At 51.0% G+C, this 24,375-nt stretch overlaps 1 protein-coding gene across 2 annotated transcripts in view; it reads right to left on the reverse strand.

The window, feature by feature from the left end:
* Nucleotides 1-24,375, reverse strand: part of MCAM (melanoma cell adhesion molecule) — an 84,854-nt gene that overhangs the window by 9,262 nt on the left and 51,217 nt on the right. For both annotated transcript variants that reach the window (XM_060250532.1, XM_060250533.1), the window contains exons 3-13: nt 23,781-23,991; nt 21,261-21,328; nt 19,246-19,333; nt 18,426-18,605; nt 16,793-16,920; nt 14,417-14,555; nt 13,743-13,858; nt 10,747-10,888; nt 10,534-10,658; nt 6,071-6,209; nt 3,698-3,730 (exon numbers count right to left, since the gene is read on the reverse strand). In XM_060250532.1, the coding sequence (XP_060106515.1) occupies nt 3,698-3,730; nt 6,071-6,209; nt 10,534-10,658; nt 10,747-10,888; nt 13,743-13,858; nt 14,417-14,555; nt 16,793-16,920; nt 18,426-18,605; nt 19,246-19,333; nt 21,261-21,328; nt 23,781-23,991 (1,369 nt within the window). The remainder of the gene's footprint in view (nt 1-3,697; nt 3,731-6,070; nt 6,210-10,533; nt 10,659-10,746; nt 10,889-13,742; nt 13,859-14,416; nt 14,556-16,792; nt 16,921-18,425; nt 18,606-19,245; nt 19,334-21,260; nt 21,329-23,780; nt 23,992-24,375) is intronic.

Here is a 24,375-nt window from a genome sequence, read left to right on the forward strand (position 1 = left end):
ATGATGGAGTTAAATTTCTTTGGCCTCGCAAGTGCTTCTGTCTTTGATTAAGGTCACAGAAGGCTGTTTATTTAAGGAAGGAAGGGGATGGAACCAAGACTCTTCTACGATGTGTGTGCAAAACAACATGAGCAACACAGCCTTAGACAAACACTCAGTGGCAACTTCATAAGGTGGGCGCACCGGTCTGCGGTGGAACGGCCAGACTGGAATCTAGAGCACCTTGAGGGCCAACAAGATTATCAAAGATTTCAGGTTTTCACGGCTGGCAACATCCTTAAGGTTTGTAGAATCTTTCAGGCTCAAGTGCCGTGCTCTACTGGAGAAAGTTTTCCTTCCAGACGTTTCGTTCTCAGCTGCGGAGAACATCCTCAGTGGCGTTGCAGCCGGAGCAGGCGCTCTGACCTTCTTGGCTGCTGTGCATTGAGTGAGGCCAGGGCTGCTGGAGAGCTGCTATTTCTAGGCTATTTCCACAGAACAATCAGCACAGTCAACAACCATCTTCCTTATCTTCACACCCCTTCCAACCCTCCCAGCAATTAACACAGAACAATGGTCACATTCAACAGCCAGTTTCCTTATCACTACCCTTCCAGGAAGCCCCACCAAACAATGGGCACACCCACAAACCTATTGCCCTTTCACCACACCCCCTCCAGCCTAGAAATAGCAGCTCTCCAGCAGCCCTAGCCTCACTCAATGCACAGCAGCCAAGAAGGTCAGAGCGCCTGCTCCGGCTGCAACGCCACTGAGGATGTTCTCCGCAGCCGAGAACGAAACGTCTGGAAGGAAAACTTTCTCCAGTAGAACACGGCAACTGAGCCCGGAAGATTCTACAAGCCAACAAGATTGTAGGGGAGGGGGGAAAGAAGAGCTTTTGAGAGTCAAGGCTTCCTTTGTCAGTTGCTAGACAGTAGCCAGGGCTTTTTTTTAGAAGCAGGGACTCCTTTGCATTTTAGGCCACACCCTTCTGAGGTAGCCAATCCTCCCGGAGCTTACAGTAGGCCCTGTACGAAGAGCCTTGGAAGCTCTTGGAGGATTGGTTACATCAGGGGTGTTTGGCCCAATAAGCAAAGGAGTTCCTGCTACAAAAAAAGGCCTTGAACGTACCTGATGAAGAGAGCTTTGACCAGGGGGTCCCCGACATTCTTGAGCCTGTGGGCACGTTCGGCTTTCTAACACAGCAACGGTGGACCCATCCACAAAATGGCTGCCACACCACGGCCGCCCCAGGAGGGGGACCCGACAGCTTGAAGGCTGCTGCAGCCGACCTTCAGTCAACACTGCGAAGATCCTCAGCGGCAGTTGCTGCTGAAGCAAAGCTGTTAAAAAATCCGCACAGCCAATCGGAAGCCTTGCTGGGCTAAAAGACTCACCTGGCCCAACCCGCTTTCTGAAAACACTTGGCAGGCACCAGAAAAGAGGTTGGGCCAGGTGACTCTCAAAAGCTCATAGCCCCCCAAACATCTTGCTGGTCTCTGAAGTGCCCTTGGACTCAAATCTAGCAACTCAATGGCAGGGGTGGAATTCTAGCAGGAGCTCCTTTGCATATTAGGCCACACAGCCCTGATGTAGCCAATCCTCCAAGAGCTTACAGGGCTCTTAGTACAGGGCCTACTGTAAGCTCCAGGGGGATTGGCTACATCAGGGCTGTGTGGCCCAAGGGTGGAATTCTAGGATGAGCTCCTTTGCATATTAGGCCACACAGCCCTGATGTAGCCAATCCTCCAAGAGCTGACAAGGAATTCTCGCAGGAGCTGCTTTGTGTATTAGGCCACACACCCCTGATGTAGCCAATCCTCCAAGAGCTAGCTTCCAGGGTCCTTCTTCCAGGGCCTACTGTAAGCTCTGGGAGGATTGGCTACATCAGGGCTGTGTGGCTTAATATGCAAAGGAGCTCCTGCTAGAATTCCACCCCTGTTCCTCAGACAGGCAGCCGTGCTCCAGGGTCTCAGGTAGGGTCTCCGGATCCGTCACATCACCTCCTGCCCAATTCTTCCCCTGTAGAAACTGGAGACCGAACCTGGGACCTTCTGCATGCCGAGCAGAGGCTCTACCACTGAGCCACAGCCCCTCCTCAACCCACCAGAGGAAGGCTGATGGCTCATACACCCCACCCCACATCTCCTCCATTTCTCAGGCCCCGAGTATGAATATTGGGGTTGGCTCTCCATACGCGTGTTCTTGATGCTGCAAACACCCCGTGAGACAACGGCAAACAAAAGTCTCTCTGCTTTTGAAGTGGAGGTGAACGAGGTTGCTTCAGTAGGCTTTAAAAAGTGAAGACGCCATGCCAGCAAGCTCTTATCTACCCCCTAAAACAGTTGCTTTGGACACTGACTGATGCCACTTCGGACACTGACCACCACCCCAGAGCCCTGGGCCTGAGAGTTTGGAGATCCGCTGCTTCGATTCTTCTCTTTCCCTGCCCCCCCGAATACTGGCTGAGGAAGAACGGGAGGCAGGAGGTTACCTCCCCTCTTCTGTTTTGCCTGGGACATCTGCACTGTTGGGTGAGGATAGTTTTATCCTGTCTTGCCATTAAAAAATATTCCGCAGGGCTGCTTAATGCAGATAAAAAGTGTTTAAAAACCCACAGGATTGATGAAATCGCCAAGTATTTGAAAAACCAAGCCAGCAACAAACATTTACTATCAAAGGCAGGAGTGAACAACCGGGGAACTGGACTAAAGGGGGCATTAGAGAGGCAAGGTGCTATCACTAAAAAGGCCCCATCTCCAGCAGCAATTCTGTAGTCTTAGAGGCTGGAAGTGTTGGAAAAGGCAGTGTCTGGCCGAGAAGATGAGTCTGAAGGGAGCAGCAGGATAAGATACAGGCCTTGAATTCAGCAGGAGCTCAGCTCCTGAACCTTTCTGAGAGTTCCCCCTCCTCGCCACCTACCTTGTCCATTGACTAGTAGGTGCAGCTACATAACAATCCCTGGATTAGGAGAGCGGGCGGGCAGCCAGCCACCAGAAGCTTTGCCACACTCCCAGCAGCCCTCATTAATCCCTTGAGAAGCCCACACCACTCTTTCTCCACTTATGTGATTTTGGGTGGTGGGTAGCTTGCTGGCCTTTTGATTGGGGGTGACCCAGGAGAGCCCCAGGCGAGTGAGGCCTGCTTGGGCTGGCTGAATCTCTAGCCAGCCTAAGCAGGCCTCGCTCGCCCAGGGCTCTCCTTTCTTGCATCAGGTTGCTTTGGGCTGGGGGAGGCGGTGGCATATGCTAATGAGTTATGCTAATAAATTCCACCACCTATTTTTCTACAAAACGACCCCTGGTGAGGGCAGCACCTTCTCTCCCTTGTTAAGTGTCCTTCCTTATCTGTCTCAAGGCCACTACTTTTAAGGCAATTTCTTCTTCTCGGAAGTCCTTCACTTCAGTCTCCTCACTCTCTCTCAGCTCGAGATGCGGTTAGGAACCCATCTCTGTCTCTCCTCTTTCCTATCAAGTACGTTAGTTCCTAAATAAACCTTTATCTACTCTTTAATCAGATTGTGCACCTTTGCCTTGTTAATTACTCCGCTCACAGGAAGGACCTGGGAACCAGATGGGTCCGCGGTGTGGAAGCAAGCACTCTGATCTCCAACATCAGCCCTCTGGCTCCTCCCCCTCTCCCCAGCTTGTCAGCTCTTCCTGCAACGTCCGTCTGCAGGGATTGGTGTCATCTCACAAAGCAATAGGAAAGTGCTTACCGATCCTGGTGGAGGGAGGCGTCGGGTCTGGTCCTAAGAAAGAAAGGGAGAAAAGAAAACCTCAAGAGCGAAGCAGGTGAGTTACACCTGAGGCTGTTCCCCTCTCTCTGGTTGCGATGCAGCCAGTCGTCAGAACCAGGACGAGGGGCAGCTCAGCAGGTTATAGCTTAGAGGTCCCCAAACATTTTGAGCCTGCAGGCACCTTTGGAATTCTGACATAGCATGGCCACAAAATGGCCGCCTAAGGAGGTGGAGCCAGCCACGGTGCTGTTTGCATGGCTTCCCTTCAGTCCCACCCTGAAGATCCTTGCGCTGTGAGAGCAGCTGCTGCCAAAGCAACGTTTTTTTTAAAAAAAAAAATCCGCACAGCCAATCAAATCTCCAGTGGCCAATCAGAAGCCTTGCTGGGCAAAAGCCCCACCTGGCTTTGCCCACTGCCTAAAAACAAGGGGCGGGCTTCAGAAAAAGCACTGGCTGGTGCCAGATGTCCTCTTTTTGGAGGATGTGTCCTTCTTTGTGTGCGTCTGTCCTCTTTTGGGGCTCTTTTTTGGGGGGGGGGGAACTGATTAAGATGTCTTCTTTTGGGGTTGGGAGGTTAGGAATATTCCTAGTCAGCAGCAACGATCCCAACTTAAATAGCAGGAGTATTTAAAATGAGATTTGTAATCGTGATCACTTGCTTGAAGTACTCAGCTGGGAAATATGTCTCTTTTTTTGCTTTTCTAAATCTGGTAACCCCACTAAACCAAAAATGAATGCTCTGGCGGGAGACAAAGCAGAGGGGGAAGAGGTTTCACTTCCTCCGTGTGCCTGGAGGAGTGGTGGGGGCACTGGACATTGTTGCTGAGTTAGCTCTCACCTGAGTTAGCGTGAGCTAGCTCACATATTTTAAGCCTCCAGCTCACACCTTTTTGGCTTAGCTCAGGAAGGATGGCCCCAGAGCACACTCATTGATGCAGTCGCTCACGATTTTATTGCCAGTAGCTCACAACTTGAATGCCAGTCGTTCACAAAGTAGAATTTTGGCTCACAAGATTCTGCAGCTTAGAGGGAACATTGCGTCAGAACTGCTCAACTTCAGAGCCAAACTGGACCAAGGCCGGAGAGACGGAGCTGATTTCCCAGTTGTTTTCGATTGCCAAACAGTGCTCGGATCCAAGGTGCACAGAATGGGAAAGCGGGGGGGGGGGGCTTTTGCCCCATATGCCTATTTCCCCCTCCTCAAACAGCCCCCCCATCCCAAGCAATCTGTTCCCCCTCAATAGGGCAAACAGAAGACGCAGGGGGTTGTTTAACCCCACTCCCATATCCAGACACAGGGGTCCTTCCGGGTTGCTATTTGCCAATGAAAAGGAGACGCTCCGGAGGACAGCGATTCATGGCTCTCCCTGCCTCCTTGGAGTCACACAAGCAGCTTGCAAGCCCCCCTCTCTAACTGCCAAACGACACGTTATGGCTGCCGCAGATCCAACTGTGGCCGCCGACGCCGTTGAGCCGTTAACAACCGTGTAAAAATCACCCCGAGAGCCACACTGCAGTGGCACCAGGCAATCTCGTTCTGTGCCCCTCACTTTTTCAAGTGCTGAAACAGCTGGTGTGTGGGGCTGTATCTGCACTTCAAAGGACACGGTGGGGACAAGGTCAGCTGGTTCCACTGTAGGGATTTTTCAGCAGCTGAATTCTTCTCTAGAAAGGTGGCAGCCGGGGAGCTGGACCTGCAGCTGCTGTAACTCAAACTACACGAACCAGCAGACGCCCGACACGTGAAACTACCTTCTACTGAATCAGATTCTTGATCCATCGAAGTCAGTACTGCCCACTCAGACTGACAGTGACCCTCCAGGGTCTCAGGCAGAGGTCTTTCACATCACCTCCTGCCTTTGCACTGGAGATGCCGGGGATTGAACCTGGGACCTCCTGCAGGCCAAGCAGAGGCTCACTCACTGAGGCCCTTCCTGACCAATTCTGACAGCCCCATCCTTCCACAAGTAAGCCAGTTTGGTGTAGTGGCGAAGTGCGCAGACTCTTATTTGAGAGAACCGGGTTTGATTCCCCACTCCTCCACTTACAGCTGCTGGAATGGCTTTGGGTTAGCCAGAGCTCTGGCAGAGCTGTCCTTGTGAGAGCCAATTTGGCGTAGTGGTGAAGTACGCGGAATCTTATCTGGGAGAACTGGGTTTGATTCCCCCCTCCTCCGCTTGCACCTGCTGGAATGGCCTTGGGTTAGCCATAGCTCTCGCAGAGCTGTCCTTGAAAGGGCAGCTTCTGGGAGAGCCCTCTCAGCCCCCACACTTCACAACGTGTCTGTTGTGGGGGAGGAAGATAAAGCAGGTTGTAAGCCACCCTAATTCAGAAAGAAGGCACGCTACTTACTCTTCTGCAAACTGAAGTGATACTCTGCCAGGCCCAGGTTATTCTGTGCTGTGCAGTTGATTCCAGATTTCAGAAGTTCTGGAGTGACCCGGATCTGAAGTGTGCTGTTGACGTGGCCGTTCCGGTGTGAATGTCCACTCTGCAAGTGACAGAGAAAATAATGTGGAGGGGATTTTTTTTTTCACATTGAGAAAACAAGGATAAGCTAGGCAAGCCTGTTCAGAAAGAGATCCTAATGTGTCCACTAGAATCCTAGAGTTGGAAGGGACCTAGTCCAACCCCCTGCACAATGCAGGAAATTCACAAATACCTCCCACTCCCCAATTTGAGCCAACCTTTTGAATTTGACAGAGCAACCAGAAATCAGGAAAATAAAATACAGCCCAAGCTCAATTGTAAAGCTTGCCGGCTTCAGGAAAAAAAGTTGATGATGATATTGGATTTATATCCTGCCCTCCACTCCGAAGAGTCTCAGAGCAGCTCACCATCTCCTTTACCTTCCCCCCAACAGACACCCTGTGAGGTAGATGAAGATATTGGATTTATATCCCGCCCTCCAGTCTGAAGAGTCTCAGAGCGGCTCACAATCTCCTTTCCCTTCCTCCCCCACAACAGACACCCTGTGAGGTGGGTGGGCTGGAGAGAGCTCTCACAGCAGCTGCCCTTTCAAGGACAACCTCTGCCACAGCTATGGCTGACTCAAGGCCATGCCAGCAGGTGCAAGTGGAGGAGTGGGGAATCAAACCCGGTTCTCCCAGATAAGAGTCCGCACACTTAACCACTACACCAAACTGGCTCTCACAAGGACAGCTCTGCCAGAGCTATGGCTGACCCAAAACCATCCCAGCAGGTGCAAGTGGAGGAGCAGGGAATCAAACCCGGTTCTCCCAGATAAGAGTCCGCACACTTAACCACTACACCAAACTGGCTCTCACAAGGACAGCTCTGCCAGAGCTATGGCTGACCCAAGGCCATTCCAGCAGCTGCAAGTGGAGGAGTGGGGAATCAAGCCCGGTTCTCCCAGATAAGAGTCCGTGCACTTCACCACTGCACCAAACTGGCTCTCCTAAAAAAATTATTAACGCAAAGTATCAAACTGAATGAGGCTCTGGAGATGCCAAGTGGTGGCATGCTCTGAAACACAAGTCTTTTGTGCTGAACTGCACATTCAGGAAGTCTGGATTATCATCAGGCCCTCTAGGTGGCGCTGCCCTTGCAGGTGACCTGGAATCAGCAACTGAGTCTCAAATGCAGCAGTCTGCCTCCTGCTGGCAGGAGGGGAGATGACACTCCTGCAATCCTCACTTTGCACAGGCTTTCTGTGCATTTCTCGAAATAAATCCAGGTGCCAGTTTTAAAAGCAACCTTTTTATGAGGCCCAGCCAAATTGAGAAAATTACCACCGGGCGAGTTTTCACGCCAGAAGTTTTCCTCCATCCAGATGTCGTAAAAATTACGTTGAAGAAAATGAAATCATGAAAGGAACCCCTCCCTGGCAGCCTTTAAGCAGCGGCTGGATGAACACTTGCCAGGGATGCTCTAGGCCAGGGGTGGCCAACTGTAGCTCTCCAGATGTTTTTTTGCCTCCAACTCCCATCAGCCCCAGCCATTGGCCATGCTTGCTGGGGCTGATGGGAGTTGTAGGCAAAAAAAAACATCTGGAGAGCTACTGTTGGTCACCCATGAGATAGATAGATAGATAGATAGATAGATAGATAGATAGATAGATAGATAGATAGATAGATAGATAGATAGATAGATAGATAGATAGATGATTGATAGATAGATGATTGATAGATTGATAGATAGATGATAGATAGATGATTGATAGATGATTGATAGATAGATAGATAGATGATTGATAGATAGATGATTGATAGATTGATAGATAGATAGATGATTGATAGATAGATAGATGATTGATAGATAGATGATTGATAGATAGATGATTGATAGATAGATAGATAGATGATTGATAGATAGATAGATTGATAGATAGATGATTGATAGATAGATGATTGATAGATTGATAGATGATTGATAGATAGATGATCGATAGATGATTGATAGACAGATAGATAGATGATTGATAGATAGCTGATTGATAGATTGATAGATAGATAGATGATTGATAGATAGATGATTGATAGATTGATAGATAGATAGATAGATAGATAGATAGATAGATAGATAGATAGATAGAGTGATAGTGAGAGAGTGAGAGAGAGAGAGTGATAGAGTGATAGAGAGATAGCTCAGGGGTGGCCAATGGTAGCTCTTCAGATGCTTTTTGCCTCCAACTCCCATCAGCCCCAGCCATTGGCCATGCTTGCTGGGGCTGATGGGAGTTGTAGGCAAAAAAAAACATCTGGAGAGCTACTGTTGGTCACCCCTGAGATAGATTAGATAGATAGATAGATCGATAGATCGATCGATCAGGGGTGGCCAATGGTAGCTCTCCAGATGCTTTTTGCCTACAACTCCCATCAGCCCCAGCCATTGGCCATGCTGGCTGGGGCTGATGGGAGTTGTAGTCAAAAAAAACATCTGGAGAGCTACCGTTGGCCACCCCTGCTCTAGGCTGATTGGACCAGATGGCCTCTATGGTCCCTTCCAACTCTGTGATTCTATGTCCCGAGGCCCAAATATTTGCAGTGCCACCTCTCTGGATACCTGCCTACACATCAATGGACATCATCCGCTGATAATTCCTTTTGAGAAGTGCACTGAGTGAGGCTCCACATTCTCACTTTCTGGAATGAATGCACGAAGCTGCCTCCTACTGAATCGGACCCCCTGGTCTATCGAAGTCGGTACCATCTACTCAGACTGGCAACGGCTCTCCAGGGTTTCAGGTGGAGGTCTTTGACTTCACCTTTGACTTGATTATTTTAACCAGAGGTGATGGGGATGGAACCTGAGACCAGGGCTTTTTTTGTAGCGGGAACTCCTTTGCATATTACGCAACACCCCCAATGTAGCCAGTCCTCCTGGATCTTACAGTACGCCCTGTACAAAGAGTCCTATAAGCTCTTGGAGGATTGGCTACATCAGGGGGGTGTGCACTTATATGCACAGGAGTTCCTGTTACAAAAAAAAGCCATTGTAAAGGGTAGTCTGAAGATGTAGGACGGGTGGGGAACCTTGGTCACTTGCTGTGGCCCTCGGGGATTGCTGGACCAAACCGAGCCATGTGGCAGCCTCCCTGGGGCCTGGCTGGCCAGCGAGGATCGTGGGGCCCAGCCGCGCTGTGCAGCAGCCTCCCCAGGGCCAGGCAGGGATCACAGGGCCCAGATGTACTGTGCGGCAACCTCCCCGCGGCCTGGCTGGCCGGCCAGAATTGCTGCAGGGCCTGGAAAAGTTACTGCCCCAGTTCAGTTTGCACTCTATTATCCCAGAGGGTGTGGCCTAATATGCTAATGAGTGTGTGACCTAATATGCTAATATTAGGGGATGTGGTCTAACATGCTACTGAGTTCCTGCTGAGCTTTTTCTACAAAAAAGCCCTATGCGTTTGCCTAGGGTGGCGGGCTGGGTGTGTGCGCCAGATTAGGCTCTCCCCACATGAGTTCAAATAGAAAAACTATTATTTACATTAATTTTGCCAGCCTGAATCGTTCTCCCTTGGCGGAGCACTGTTTTTTAAGTTGATAATTTTTTATGGCCCGCGAATGATGTTATAAATATCCATATGGCCCTTGGCAGAAAAAAGGTTCCCCACCCCTGGTGTAGGACAAAGTAGTTTTATAAAGCTAGGCAGGGTTTTTTTTGTAGCAAAGACTCCTTTGCATATTTGGCCACATACCCCTGATGTAGCCAATCCTCCAGGAGCTTACAGTAGGCCCTGTAAGAAGAACCCTATAAGCTCCTGGAGGATTGGCTACATCAGGGGTGTGCGGCCTAATATGCAAAGGAGTTCCTGCTACACAAAAAGCCATGGTAAAGGGTAGTCTGAAGGTGTAGGACAAAGTAGTTCTATAAAGTTAGGCAGGGCTTCTTTTGTAGCAGAAACTCCTTTGCATATTAGGCCACACACCCCTGATGTAGCCAATCCTCCAAGAGCTTACAGTAGGCCCCGTATGAAGAGCCCTGTAAGCTCTTGGGGGATTGGCTACAGCAGGGGTGTGTGGCCTAATATGCAAAGGAGCTCCTGCTACAAAACGCGCCCCCTGCCTGAGACCTTCTGCATGTCCCGCAGATGCTCTTCCACTGAGCCGTGGCCCCTCCCAGAATGTATTATTCTTCTACGGTGTGTTGTTGGGGGGGGGGGGCTGGGAGAAGAGGGGCCACCTCTTGTTTTCGGGGGGGAGATGAGATTCGCCCATTCCCAGTTTACAGCCACAAACGGCTCTCTCTTTGAAACTTATAAAAGTTTTTTTGTAAAACAAATAGCACTTTGCAAACCCAGGCTGGTTCAGTGGAGGCTGAAGCTGCCCTGGATAGCAGCCCACCCTCCCCTTTACCGTTCCATTTGGTGCGCTCCACAAAATGGTGGCCTTGGGTGCCGCGACCGCGATGCAGGAGAGGCTGATGAGCTCGTTCACTTGGACGTATTCCTGGTACATCTCCCCCGTCAGGCTGGGCTTGGCTGCAATAAGGAGAGGCGGTGAATGGTGGGCGCAGCCCCATCATGCAGGGGCGAGGCGGGAAGAGGGTGCCGCCGGCTTCCTACTTACAGTATACGTTGACGAAAACGTGTTTGGAATGGACGAGCCCCGTCACCTCTGGCATCGTGACCACACAGCTGTAGTTGCCCAAAGTCTCGTGGGTGACGTTGTGCAGGGAGAGCTTCTTTCCCCGGCTCACCAGTTTCCCCTTCTGCGAAGGAGGAAGGGGGTGGGCGGGAGGGGTTGGCGGAGAAGGGGAAAGCGGAGACGGTTTTTCTCAAGGAGAGAAGCAAAAGCCACCGCGGTAGGATTTCTCTAAGCCCACAGTGCAAACCCAAAATTCAAATAATGCTTCAACAGGGACCTTGCTGTGGGCAAGCTGCACCCCCTGCACTGACTTGTGCGGAAAGCTAAGGGGAAAAAAAAGCCCCAATAAATAAAACCCTTGAGCTGTTGCCGAACTGACAGCCTTAAGAATGTTTTGGACATTTGTATCCTGCTCTTCTCACTGATCAGAGTCCCAAAAGCAGCTTTTCACATCGCCCCCCCCCTACACTTAATCTTCAAAACAACACCCTTGTGAGGTAGGCTCGGCTGAGAGATTGGGACAAGCCCAAGGTCACCTGGTGGGCTTCCACAGGAGTGCAGGATTTGAACACCCAGATGTCCCGGGTCCTAGTCCAACCACTATCAGCCTACGCCGTGCCTGGCACTCTCAGTTTCTGTGCCTCTCCTCATCCTGTTCCTGTCTGCTTTAGAGGACCTCAGAAGAGCCCTGCTGGGTCAGACCAGTGAGTCCAGCCTCTTGTCTCCCACAGTGGCCAACCAGTTCCTCTGAAAGGCCAACAACAGGGCAGAGGGGCTGAGGCCTTCCCCTGAGAAGAGCATCAGAAGAGCCCTGCTGGGTCAGACCAGTGAGGGTCCATCTAGTCCAGCCTCCTGCCTCACACAGTGGCCAGCCAGTTCCTCTGGAGGGCCAACAACAGGGAAGGGAGGCCATCGTCTTCCCCTGAGAAGAACCTCAGAAGAGCCCTGCTGGGTCAGACCAGTGAGGGTCCATCTAATCCAGCCTCTTGTCTCACACAGTGGCCAGCCAGTTCCTCTGGAAGGCCAACAGCAGGGCAGAGAGGCGGAGGCCTTCCCCTGAGAAGGACATCAGAAGAGCCCTGCTAGGTCAGACCAGTGAGGGTCCATCTAGTCCAGCCTCTTGTCTCACACAGTGGCCAGCCAGTTCCTCTGGAGGGCCAACAGCAGGGCAGAGAGGCGGAGGCCTTCCCCTGAGAAGAACATCAGAAGAGCCCTGCTGGATCAGAGCAGTGGTCCATCTAGTTCAGCCTCCTGCCTCACACAGTGGCCACCCAGTTCTTCTGGAAGGCCAACAGCAGGGCAGAGAGGTGGAGGCCTTCCCCAGAGAAGAACATCAGAAGACCAGTGAGGGTCCATCTAGTCCAGCCTCCTGCCTCACACAGTGGCCACCCAGTTCCTCTAGAGCAAAGGTGTCAAACTCATTTGTTATGAGGGCCGGATCTGACATAAATGAGCTAGATGTGTCATAAAATGCAATGTCAGATAGCAGAGATATAAACTTTATAAAGAACATAGACAAACACAAATATTTTTTAAAAAAAATTTAAAACATGCTTCTAACATTAATGCTTTTTGGTCTTAAAGGTGCTTTCTTTGTATCTCTCCCATGCAATCCAGGCTCTCTCAGTTGCATCAGAGCTCCTGACCCAAGCCTCTCTTCCTTCTATTGGCTGAGGCTCCTCACCCTCCTGGTCCCCTGGGGAAGGAAGGAAAGAGCCAGAGCTTCCTTTGAAGCAAGCTATCCCTCCCTCCCCAAGGAAGGAGCCTCAGCTGTTGGAGAAAATAGGGCTTTGCTCTGTAGCTCCTGAGCAAGCTTGGAAAAGCAAGCTGTGATGTAGAAGGAAGCAAGAGAGAGGGAGAAGGAAGCAGATGACAACGAGTTACTCAGGGGCCTGAAAGGAGCCCTCTGGGGGCCTGATCTGGCCCCTGGGCTACATGTTTGACACCCCTGCTCTCTAGAGGGCCAACAACAGGGCATGGAGGCCTAATCCTTCCTTTGATAAGAGCATAGGAAAAGCCCCGCTGGATGAGAGCAGCGGTCCATTTGGTTTAGCATCCTATCTCATACAGCGGGTGGCCACACAGTTTCTCTGGGGGGCCGACAGCAGGAGATCGAGGCCAAGCTGTAGCCGCTCAGCCAGAGCTATCCTCCACCACCTTCAGCCAATCTCCACAAAGGGAGCCTGATGGCCTGGGACCAGGGCTTGGCATGACTGTGGAGCCTGGGAGGCAGGAGGCCCGCCACAAACAAGAAGGGTAAGGCTGCTGGGCCCTCCTAACTGAACATAGCCCATCCTGGCCATGTATGAATATGGCTGGCTGACCGGCTAGCCAAGAGCCCAGTGGCCAACCGAGAGCTGATAGGATCCCCCTGGCACCAATCAGGTGGCCAGTGGGGGGCGGGGCACTTACTGACAGGAAAGCTAGGCCTTGGCCTTTGTTGCCGGCATGCACCGGAAATGACATCACCACATTGCTGGTATTTGGGCAAAAACTCTATGGTAAAAATGACTTTTACCATAGAGTTTTTGCCCTCTCACCGATGTGTCCCCACGTTGCAGGCCTAAGCCTAGCTTTCCTGTCACTAAGTCCCCCAATCCCGCTCCCTGTCAGTCGCTAGTGGAAACTGGAAACCCTAGATCAGGCTTGGCCAAACAGCAGCTCTGGAGCCACGTGGCTCTTTCCCACATATTGTGCGGCTCCCGACGCCCCCACCGCTGGCTTGGAGGAAGCATTTTTAATCTTTAAATCACTTCTCCAAGCGGAGCCAGCCAGCAGCTTGGAGATTGCATTCAGAAGTTGCTTTCTTTCCACCTCGCCCCTCTAGAGACCCTGGAGACCCTCTATTGGCCTGCCCGCCCTCCTTCCTTCCTTGCAGCTCTCAAACATCTCATGTTCGGGTCTTGCGGCTCTCAAACATTTGTGTTAAACCAACGGAAAAAGCTTGGCATCTCTTGATCGCTGTACAATGGGAATACCCTTTTCCACTTGAATTCCAGCGGCTTCGAGCCTTTCGCGTCACAGGTCAGCTGCAAATCTTCTCCTTCCTTTAAGGCTTCGTGGTGCTCTGGGGTGATCACGGGCACATCGATATCTAGTGAGATGAAATCAGGGGGGTTTTTCGGTAACAAAATTTCCCTCCGACGTTAACGACAGAGGCAGGAACGGCGCCGTTGCACTTCCCCACCGGTCAAGACCCAGCGAGGCCCAGGGCGGGCATGCCCAACGTGGTGGAGCGGCGGGACGGAGGGCAGGCCTCCCCGCTGGAGATGGCCAGGCCCGGACAGGTAAGGGTCAGACCCCTCAAGAGAAGGAAGGGCAGCCGCATGGGGGGAGGCTCTGGCAAAGAGGCTGGTACCTGAAAAATAGGACTTCAGGAGGCAGGGACTTCCTCAACTGGGGAGTCACCACAAAAAAGGTCACCTCTCCAGTGACTACCCTTCCTAACTTCTGGAGGCTGGGATACCTCAGACGCTGGGTGGGATCAGCTTCTTAAGGAGCGGCCTGAAGCTACCCACTTGCTTCCGCTGCACCTCCATTAAATTAACTATTTCATTCATTCATTCATTCATTCGTACTCAGCTTTTCTCCCCAGTTTCAGGGGAGCCAGCCCTTTCAAGCAGAACCTTCTGAACAACCCAGCCCCACTTACAGTTGACAGACAGGTTGACGTTGGCCTCCAGCTCGTTCATGCTGTCAAAATCGAACACTCGGCAGTAGTAGGTGCCGCTGTCCTCTTTCTTGACGTGGTCAAAGGTCAGCTCCCCAGAGGTGGCAGCCAGCACTTGGTCCTGAGCGCGAGAGAGGGGGCAGGAGAAGCTGAACAAGACCGTTCAAGGTAAGAGGCTGTGGGGCAGCCCCAGTCTTACACGCAGAAGGTCCCAGGTTCTATCTTCAGCTACCTCCAGCTTGGAAGAGGAAAGACCTCTGCCCGAGACCCTGGAGAGCTGCCCTCTGTCAGAGGAGACGATACTGGCCTTGACAGGTCAAGGGTATGACTCAGTAGAAGGTGGCTTTGTGTGTTCCCTGACTGGGATTTTCTCCAATTGAACAGTCATTTCCCCTTGAAGATACATTCAATCCAACTTGCTATCAGTCCAAGCAGACAGGTCTTAGTAGGAATGGGTCCAGAGTATGGGGCTCTTCCACATTCTCACCTTCCTTGCTTGTTTGTACCTATTGCCTTGGGGGTGGGGGTGGGGAGGTCTTTTCTGCATGTGTTTTCCTCCCTCCAGGGCAGGGAGGAGACCGTGGCTCTTTCACACAGATTGTGTGGCTCTCAAATCCCCCACCGCCCTGTCAGCCAGTTTGGAGAAGGCATTTGTCTCTTTAAATCACATTCTCCAAGCCAAGCCCAGCCAGCGGCTTGGAGAATGCATTTAAAGTTGCTTTCTTTCCACCTCTTCCTGCCCATCTTATTTTTCCTTCCTTCTCTCAAACATCTGATGTTTATTCCATGTGGCTCTTAACGTTAAGCAAGTTTTGCCAATTCTAGTGGTTGAGTCAATATTATCTGCAGGTTTTTATGCCGGATATACACCAACGTAGCATCAAATGGACTACCGGAAGGAGCAAGATGTGAGGGAAAGGGCGGGGCGGGGAGGAGACTCAAAGCAACAGAAATGCACAAGGCAAGAAAATGTGAATGTGGAGCAGTCTTATGACGTGGTATAAAACAGGTGCATTCGTTCCTTTGCAGGTGGACAGCCCTGTCCTGATCGGTAAGCTACAAAAGAAGAAAAAACAGCATGTATTCCTGTGGGGACCCCCAGTAAGGGAGAATGTCTTTCCCTGCTGGACTTGGGAGTCTCCGCAGGTATGCAGAATGTGCCCTCTTGTTTGTGGCTTGTTGATCCACACAGAACCAGACTTAAGCCTCTTCGAGAGAGTCTCCGTGGTTCAGTTCTACAGGGTTGAACACGAAGACGTGTGCATCCACCCACACCACCCTGCTTAGAGGGTGAGGAATCTCTCTGTCCTTCACAGCCTAACGCCAAAATCAAGATCTCTTGAGGAAGCGGTAAGGCTGGTGCCAACCACAAGTTTTGCCACCTACCGAACCCTGACAAAAGGTGTGGTCTTGCGCACCATTACGACGGCATCCCCCAACACTGATTTCAACGCCCAAGAGTTTCCAAAAGTCGGGAAACATCTGTGTCCTTCTCATTTTGGAACGGCTGGGAAAGAGGGTGGAATTAATTAGAAGGGAAGGGGGGGGGAATTAGCTTTTCCTATTCAAACGGATCCTTCCCCCTTTCCTAGTTACGAAGGGGCAGATTTGTTTAAGGATTAAATTAGTTTAAAGGAGTCTGGAACGGGAGAAAGGAAATTAGATTGAAAACATGCCCAGTATCTGACAGACTCCTCACAACTAAATTTAGCATTACTGCACGACAGAAGAGAGGGAAACTTCCACATTTCTCTCCCAACCATCCTGGTTTTTTGGGGGAGGGAGGGGAATGGGGTGAGCAGTAGTTTCTCCTCTTCTGTCAAAGCGCATTATGGTTTTGCTGCCTTCGACAGAAGCCAGAACAGGCACCGCCTTTCAACCTCGTCCCCAAGGACTGGCAGTCTTACGCAGCCTTCTCTCATTGGTTTCTGAGACTCTGCCCCGGGGGTTACTCACTCGCTTTCAAGGGCATCTGTGCAACCGGCGGTTCTACAAAATAATTCTGGGGAAAAGCTGAAAACGGAACTTCAAACTAAAATTCTTTCAGGACAGAGCTATCGACGGCTGTCGGCAACTGATCTGTCGATGGAGCCTCCATGCACAGAGGCAGTGTATCTGTGAACACAAGTTGCTGGGCTCAGGAAGCAGGGGAGCGTTACGCAGCCTCCTTGCCCTGTTTGCTGGCTCCTCGGTAACAGCCGGTTGGCAGATTTTGGTGCCAGGAGGCCAGAATGGACAGATGTCGGGTCTGCTGAGCAAAGCAGCCTTGGTGCCCTTCTGCTTCCAGCAACGGGGGAACAGGATTCGAGCCGGATGCCTGGCTACTGTTTGTCACGGGGGAAAGACACAACCGCTCACCTCAACTTTGAAAATGGTGTATTCAGGCTCCGGATAGCCGTCCGCTTTGCAACGCAGCGTCACCTCGTCGCCTTCCTTCAGTTCCTTGCTGGGGCCATCGATGATGAAGTAGATGTTCTCAGAGGGATCTGCAGGCCGGCGAAAAGAGAAGAGGACCTCGCTTAGATTGCCGAAGCTTTCCCTCGTTTATTTCCTCTCCAGCAGGGGTGACACAAATAGGCAAAACCAGTTCTTACATTTGTCTCTAACCTCCCAACTCCACATTATTCGGGGGAGTTTGCACTCCCCGTAGTTTGAGGCGACGGTTCCTTCCCTTTCTTCAGGTGCTGAGTTCTAATATTTATTAAGCATTTCTGAGATGCAACATACACTCTCCCGTGCGCTCACATCAAGAGATCCTAACCAAAACACCGTGGTTTTAGGGTAATGAAAATGGCCTATATGTATGTAAGTGCCGTCAATCGCAGCTGACTTATCAGGGTTTTTGTAGCAGGAGCTCCTTTGCATATTAGGCCACACACCCCTGATGTAGCCAATCCTCCGAGAGCTTACAGGAGACCCTGTAAGAGCCCTGTAAGCTGTTGAAGGATTGGCTGCATCAGGGGGTGTGGAACTCCTAATATGCAAAGGAGTTCCTGCTACAAAAAAAAGCTCTGCTTATCGTGACCTCAGCAAGAAGCTTTCAAGGTGAGTGAGAAGCGGGTTGTTGCTTTCCTCTGCAGTCTTCTTTGGTGGTCTCCCTTCCAAGTACCCCCCACCCTGTTTAGCTTCCAAGATCAGGTTACATCATGCTGCCTTCCCCCCCCCCCCAAAAAATACCCCGATGCACCCAAAAGGACCCAGGATTTTTTTTTTGGGGGGGGCGGCTGTAATTGTGGGCCCAGCTGCAATTACAAGAGGTCTGTCTTTGGAACCACAATACGGATAAGCGTTCACCTCCTACAATGACATGAGGGTCATACAGCACCCTTTCATTCAGCACCCAGTTTGGTATAGTGGTTAAGTGTGCGAACTCTTATCTGGGAGAACCGGGATTGATTCCCCACTCCCCCACTTGCAGCTGCTGGAATGGCTTTGGGTTAGCCATAGCTCAGCATCTGGGAGAGCTCTCTCAGCCCCACCCACCTCACAGGGTGTCTGTTGTGGGGGAGGAAGGAAAAGGAGATTGTAGGCCGCTCTGAGGCTCTGTCCTCGAAATGGGAGCTTCTGGGAGAGCCCTCTCAGCCGCACCTGCCTCACAGGGTGTCTGTTGTGGGGGAGGAAGATAAAGGAGATTGTAGGTCACTCTAAGACTCTGTCCTTGAAAGGGCAGCTTCTGGAAGAGCTCTCTCAGCCCCACCCACCTCACAGGGTGTCTGTTGTGGGAGAGGAAGATAAAGGAGATTGTAGGCCGCTCTGAGACTCTGTCCTTGAAAAGGCAGCTTCTGGGAGAGCTCTCTCAGCCCCACCCACCTCACAGGGTGTCTGTTGTGGGGGAGGAAGATAAAGGAGATTGTGAACCGCTCTGAGACTCTTCGGAGTGGAGGGCGGGATATAAATCCAATATCATCATCAACCCTCTCTCCTTTCCCAGAGGCCCCCTCCCAAACAAATATGCTCTCCCTCTCATTCCCCGCCTCCAGCCCTGTCTTACAAAGCACTGTGATTTGGAAGCGCTCCGTCTCGGATGTCTTGTTGACCCCCATCAAGCTGTAGTCAACTTGGCAGTGGTAGAAGGCACGGCGGTCCTCTTTGGTGACGTGTTCGAAGAGGATGCTGCTGACGGTGAAGAGGCCACTGGACTCCCTGATGACTGCATTGCGGACGTCTGTCTCTGGAAGGACAAAGTGGGGCGGCATTCACTCTGAATTAGGAATTTGGGCGGCGGGGGGGAGAAGATTCTGGAAAGCTCTTGGCAAGAGGAACAAAGCAAGAAGTGCACAGGAGGGCAGATACAATTTTCTTACAACTGTGAAGGCAGAGCTTAAACAGAAGTTTCTCTGTATGCAGTTATCGCTAATATGACTTTTGCAAGATATGGGGAAGGCTTCAGCCTCTCTGCTCTGTTGTTGGCCCTCCAGAGGACCTATTTGGCCACTGCGTGAGACAGAATGCTGGACTAGATGGACCACTAGTCTGATCCAGGGGGGCTCTTCTGATGTTCTTATCAGAGGAAGGCCTCGGCTTCTGTGCTCTGTTGTTGGCCCTCCAGAGGAACTGGCTGGCCACTGTGCGAGACAGGATGCTGGATGAGATGGACCACTGGTCTGATCCAGCAGGGCTCTTCTGATGTTCTTAGAAAGGCCTCGGCCTCTGTGCCTTGTTTCTGGCCCTCCAGAGGAACTGGTTGGCCACTGTGTGAGGCAGGGCACTGGATTAGACGGACCCCTGGCCTGATCCAGCAGGGCTCTTATGTTCTCATCTCCCCAAAGCTATTATGTGAGGGAATGCTCTACTCTGTCAGTCAGACCTACCTGTTCCATTGGGGTACAGAGGGAGTTGGTCCTTGTACCATGTGATGGATGGAGTTGGGTAGCCATTCTGGCTGGTACATGTTGCAATCTAAGACAGACAGACAAACTCAGACACTGCATAACCTTAAAAGATCGTAATCCAACAGCTCACATTTTGGCTTAGGGTTCAAATCCCAGATCTTATCTATATGTTTCTTGCTCAGCTTGAAAACACACATTCTCATACATCTGAACTCAATAATCTGCGACCAAAATGGCAAATGGGAACCCAAATAGTTGGGAAACCCGAGGTTTTTGCCCCCTTCCGAGCTAACCCCACCACTCACGTTTTCTTTTGAGCCAAATCCTAACCCTTCCTTCAGGGGTGGGATTCTAGCAGGAGCTCCTTTGCATATTAGGCCACACACTCCTGATGTAGCCAATTCCCCAAGAGCTTACAAAAAAGAGCCGTGTAAGCTCTTGGAGGATTGGCTGCATCAGGGGTGTGTGGCCTAATATGCAAAGGAGCTCCTGCTAGAATTCCTAGTAAGCTCTTGGAGGATTGGCTGCATCAGGGGTGTGTGGCCTAATATGCAAAGGAGCTCCTGTTAGAATTCCACCCCTGCTTTCCTTTAATTGAACATGGTAATAATCAACTACCATCGCGTTGCAACCAACTCATGGCAAACCCCTCACGGCGTTTCCAAGGCAAGCGATGAACAGAGGTAGTTTGCCGTCGCCTGCCTCTGCACAGCAACCCTCGAGTTCTCCCATTCCAGTACTAACGAGAGCTGAGCCTGACAAAGTGAGAGCGGACAAGATCAGGCCAGCTTGGGCCATTCAGGCCACAAGAAAACACTGTGACCCCAGAACCAGGGGGGTGTCAAAGCAAGAGACATTCAGAGGTGGTGGGCCATTGCCTTCCTCCGCCCAGCAGCTCAGGTCTCCCTGGACTAACCAGGGGCCGACCCTGCTTAGCTCCCGGCTGTCCCATTTAGGGTGTGTTCACGCTGCACCAAACAATGTGTATTGCAACTAGACTTTTGCTATCCTTACACAGTAAAAATCCAGTTGCAAAACTCATTATTGAGTGTTGTGGGAACGCGCTCTCGCGGTGCTATAAAGCTGCCATTCCTGTGGCTGATGAAGCAGGCAGCCAGCCACTAACCCAGGCCTACACTGTTGTTCCCTGAGAGTTACTTTTCCAGAGCCAGTTTGGTGTAGTGGTTAAGTGCACGGACTCTTATCTGGGAGAACCGGGTTTGATTCCCCACTCCTCCACTTGCACCTGCTGGAATGGCCTTGGGTCAGCCATAGTTCTCGCAGAGCTGTCTTTGTGAGAGCCAGTTTGGTGCAATGGTGAAGTGTGCGGGCTCTTATCTGGGAGAACCGGGTTTGATTCCCCACTCCTCCACCTGCAGCTGCTGGAATGGCCTTGGGTCAGCCAGAGCTCTGGCAGAGCTGTCCTTGTGAGAGCCAGTTTGGTGTAGTGGTGAAGTGTGCGGACTCTTATCTGGGAGAACCGGGTTTGATTCCCCACTCCTCCACTTGCAGCTGCTGGAATGGCCTTGGGTCAGCCATAGCTCTGGCAGAGGTTGTCCTTGAAAGGGCAGCTGCTGTGAGAGCCCTCTCCAGCCCCACCCACCTCACAGGGTGTCTGTTGTGGGGGAGGAAGGTAAAGGAGATTGTGAGCCGCTCTGAGATTCAAAGTGGAGGGCAGGATATAAATCCAATATCTTCTTCTTCTTTCTAGGGTACACGTTGGCAGAGTGCCACAGAACATGAAACTGTACTAGACCCAGGGCTTTTTTTGTAGAAGGAACTCCTTTGCATATTAGGCCACACCCCTCTCGTGTAGCCAATCCTCCAAGAACCTACAGGGCTCTTTCTTTCAGGGGCTACTGTAAGCTTTTGGAGGATTGGCTACATCAGGAGGGTGTGGCCTGATATGCAAAGGAGTTCCTGCTACGAAAAAAGCCCTGACTAGACCTAACTACGTGAGGTTCAAGAGCAGAAACACCAAATCCTGTTCTCACCTGAGAAAGCTCGTCCTTCGAGGCCCCGATGCCCTCACTCACAACCACCACTGATGTTTCTGGAGCCTCTAAAAAGGGAAGGACAGGCCAGGGTTAGCATGCCCCAGACAATGCTACGGGAGGTTCTCCTATGGCAAATGCAGCAGGGTTAAAATTATTTGTTTATGGATCGGGCTATTTATAGTCTGCCTTTCTCGCTGCAACTCGAGAGGTGGGTTAGGCAGCATAAATCTAATACCATCAACAGGACGGAACGTCCGACGAACACTGCAAGACGGTCCGGGTGGCAGAAATCTGGAAAACAAGCTGAAATCTCGCAGCAGAGCTGAAACGGAGCATGAGCTTTTCAACAGGATACATCAAGTAATGCAGAAAGTGAAACTACCACATCCAAAGATTACTTACAGCAATAGGCAGCAGTAGAATAGTACAGCCTACAGTCTCTTTCTTTTTACCAACGAAGGCTTTCTGATCGTTTCAGCACAACACGGTCCTATTTATTTACCTGTGCAGAAACCCTCTTGAATAATTCCCCTTTGCAGAAAGCCAGGAGAGAGCTTAATTTTGGTCGGAGAGATCCCAGCAGGCAGCCGTGTTGGTCTGGAGCAATAGAACAACGCAGTAGACAAGTGGGAGGGGAGGGACGGTGGCTCAGTGGTAGAGCATCTGCTTGGGAAGCAGAAGGTCCCAGGTTCAATCCCCGGCATCTCCAAAAAAGGGTCCAGGCAAATAAGTATGAAAAACCTCAGCTTGAGACCCTGGAGAGCCACTACCAGTCTGAGCAGACCATGGAGAGTTTTCAAGGCAAGAGACATTCCGAGGTGGTTTGCCATTGTCTGCTTCTGCACAGCAACCCTGGAGTTTCTTAGCGCTCCCCCAACCAAAGATTAAGTAGGACAGACCTTGCTTAGCTTCTGAGATCTCACGAAACCTGGCTAGCCTGGGCCATCCAAGACAGGGCCCTTCACCTTCATAGTATATTTAAAGGCCAATTTAAAGGAAGGGATGGTGGCTCAGTGGTAGAGCATCTGCTTGGGAAGCAGAAAGTCCCAGGTTCAATCCCTGGCATCTCCAAAAAAGGGTCCAGGCAAATAGGTGTGAAAAACCTCAGCTTGAGACCCTGGAGAGCAGGAAAGGGACGGTGGCTCAGTGGTAGAGCATCTGCTTGGGAAGCAGAAGGTCCCAAGTTCAATCCCCGGCATCTCCACTAAAAAAGGGTCCAGGCAAATAGGTGTGAAAAACCTCAGCTTGAGACCCTGGAGAGCCGCTGCCAGTCTGAGAAGACAATACTGACTTTGATGGACCGAGGGTCTGATTCAGTATAAGACAGCTTCATATGTTCATATGTTCAAGTGCACCTTTCAGACCAACTGAATTTTAACTAAGTTTTCGTAAGCATACGAAAGCTTACATTCTGAATAAAACTTGGTTGGTCTGAAAGGTGCACTTGTCTACCGCTTTGTTCTTTGGCCAGAGAGGACCTTCCATAAGGTGGGGGCCACCAGAGAGAACGCATGACGGCGTGTAGTTATGGATTTTGCCCTTTGTAGGACGGTACCTGCTGAAATCAGCGAAGCTGTTGCGCTGGGGCACAGGGAAAGAAGTGACCCTGCAGATAAACTAGAATCTGCCACGAAAAACGCTTTCTTTTCTGACAGAAGGATGGGTGTAGGAGCAGCTTGGGATCGCGGCAGCCAACAGCGCCAAAAGCGCAGCAAAAGAGAAGCTTGCGGGTTTTAAAGATTAATTAATGATTAATCTTAGAATGATTAATGGTTAGAATGGTTAGAATGATTAAAGGGCTGGAGCACTTTCCCTATGAAGAAAGGTTGAAACGCTTGGGACTCTTTAGCTTGGAGAAACGTCGACTGCGGGGTGACATGATAGAGGTTTCCAAGATAATGCACGGGATGGAGAAAGTAGAGAAAGAAGTCCTTTTCTCCCTTTCTCACAATACAAGAACTCGTGGGCATTTGATGAAATTGCTGAGCAGTCAGGTTAAGACGGATAAAAGGAAGTCCTTCACCCAAAGGGTGATTAACATGTGGAATTCACTGCCACAGGAGGTGGTGGCGGCCACAAGTATAGCCACCTTCAAGAGAGGTTTAGATAAAAATATGGAGCCCAGGTCCATCAGTGGCTATTAGCCACAGTGTATGTGTGTATATATAAATTTTTTTGCCACTGTGTGACAGAGTGTTGGACTGGATGGGCCGTTGGCCTGATCCAACATGGCTTCTCTTATGTTCTTAAGATATTGGGACCGGCTCTGCATCTCTTCTCAGGTCACTGTTTTCATCAGGACGTGGAAACAGGAGGGGGAAGCGTGGTTGCTAAGCAACTTCGTGATGTGCCTCTCCCATCAGAACCGGCTGATCTACTGGGGTGGGAGTGAAGGACTCGTCCTATGGATGTCTATCGACATTCATTCCACCCTCAGGCTAGCAAAACTGCCCAGTCCAAAGCCCAAGAAGCAGCACTTCCCACCCGCGATGGGACTGAGGCCTCCACACGACTCACTTGAGACACGCAGCTCCGCCTGCTTCTCTGCAAAGCCAGCACTGCCCGCTCCCACCTGGCACAGGTATGTCTTGGCATCCCTCGGAGTCACCTTGCTGATGGTCAGGGCGAAATCATCGCTGATGCCCACTCGGTCTTTCATGTCTGACTCCTTGTGATCAACCCCGACCTGGGTCTTGGACAGGATCTCCTTCCGTTCGTTTTTCTCCATCTAGAGTGGCAAAAGAAGTGGCAACAGAAAGGAAATATTTATAAGAAGTGCTTTCTCCGTTAAGGAAAAAAGGGGGGCGGGGAGGAAGGCGCCTGCACCGATATATAAAGTGGTGCCAATTTCTACCAATTTCCCATCAGGATGTGTGAACCTCCCCCCAAAGGGGATGATACTCAGTTCTAGTGAGTACCACCACAAAAAATACTTTGTTGCTCATTATAACTTTATTTACAGTACAGAGATAAGTTTGGTGTAGCGGTTAAGTGTGCAAACTTTTAACTGGGAGAACCCGGTTTGATTCCCCACTCCTCCACTTGCAGTTGCTTGAAACGGCCTGGGGTCAGCCATAGCTCCGGCAGAGCTGTCCTTGTGAGAGCCAGTTTG

This window comes from Heteronotia binoei, chromosome 12 (genome assembly GCF_032191835.1).
Source record: "Heteronotia binoei isolate CCM8104 ecotype False Entrance Well chromosome 12, APGP_CSIRO_Hbin_v1, whole genome shotgun sequence".
Lineage (NCBI taxonomy): Eukaryota > Metazoa > Chordata > Lepidosauria > Squamata > Gekkonidae > Heteronotia > Heteronotia binoei.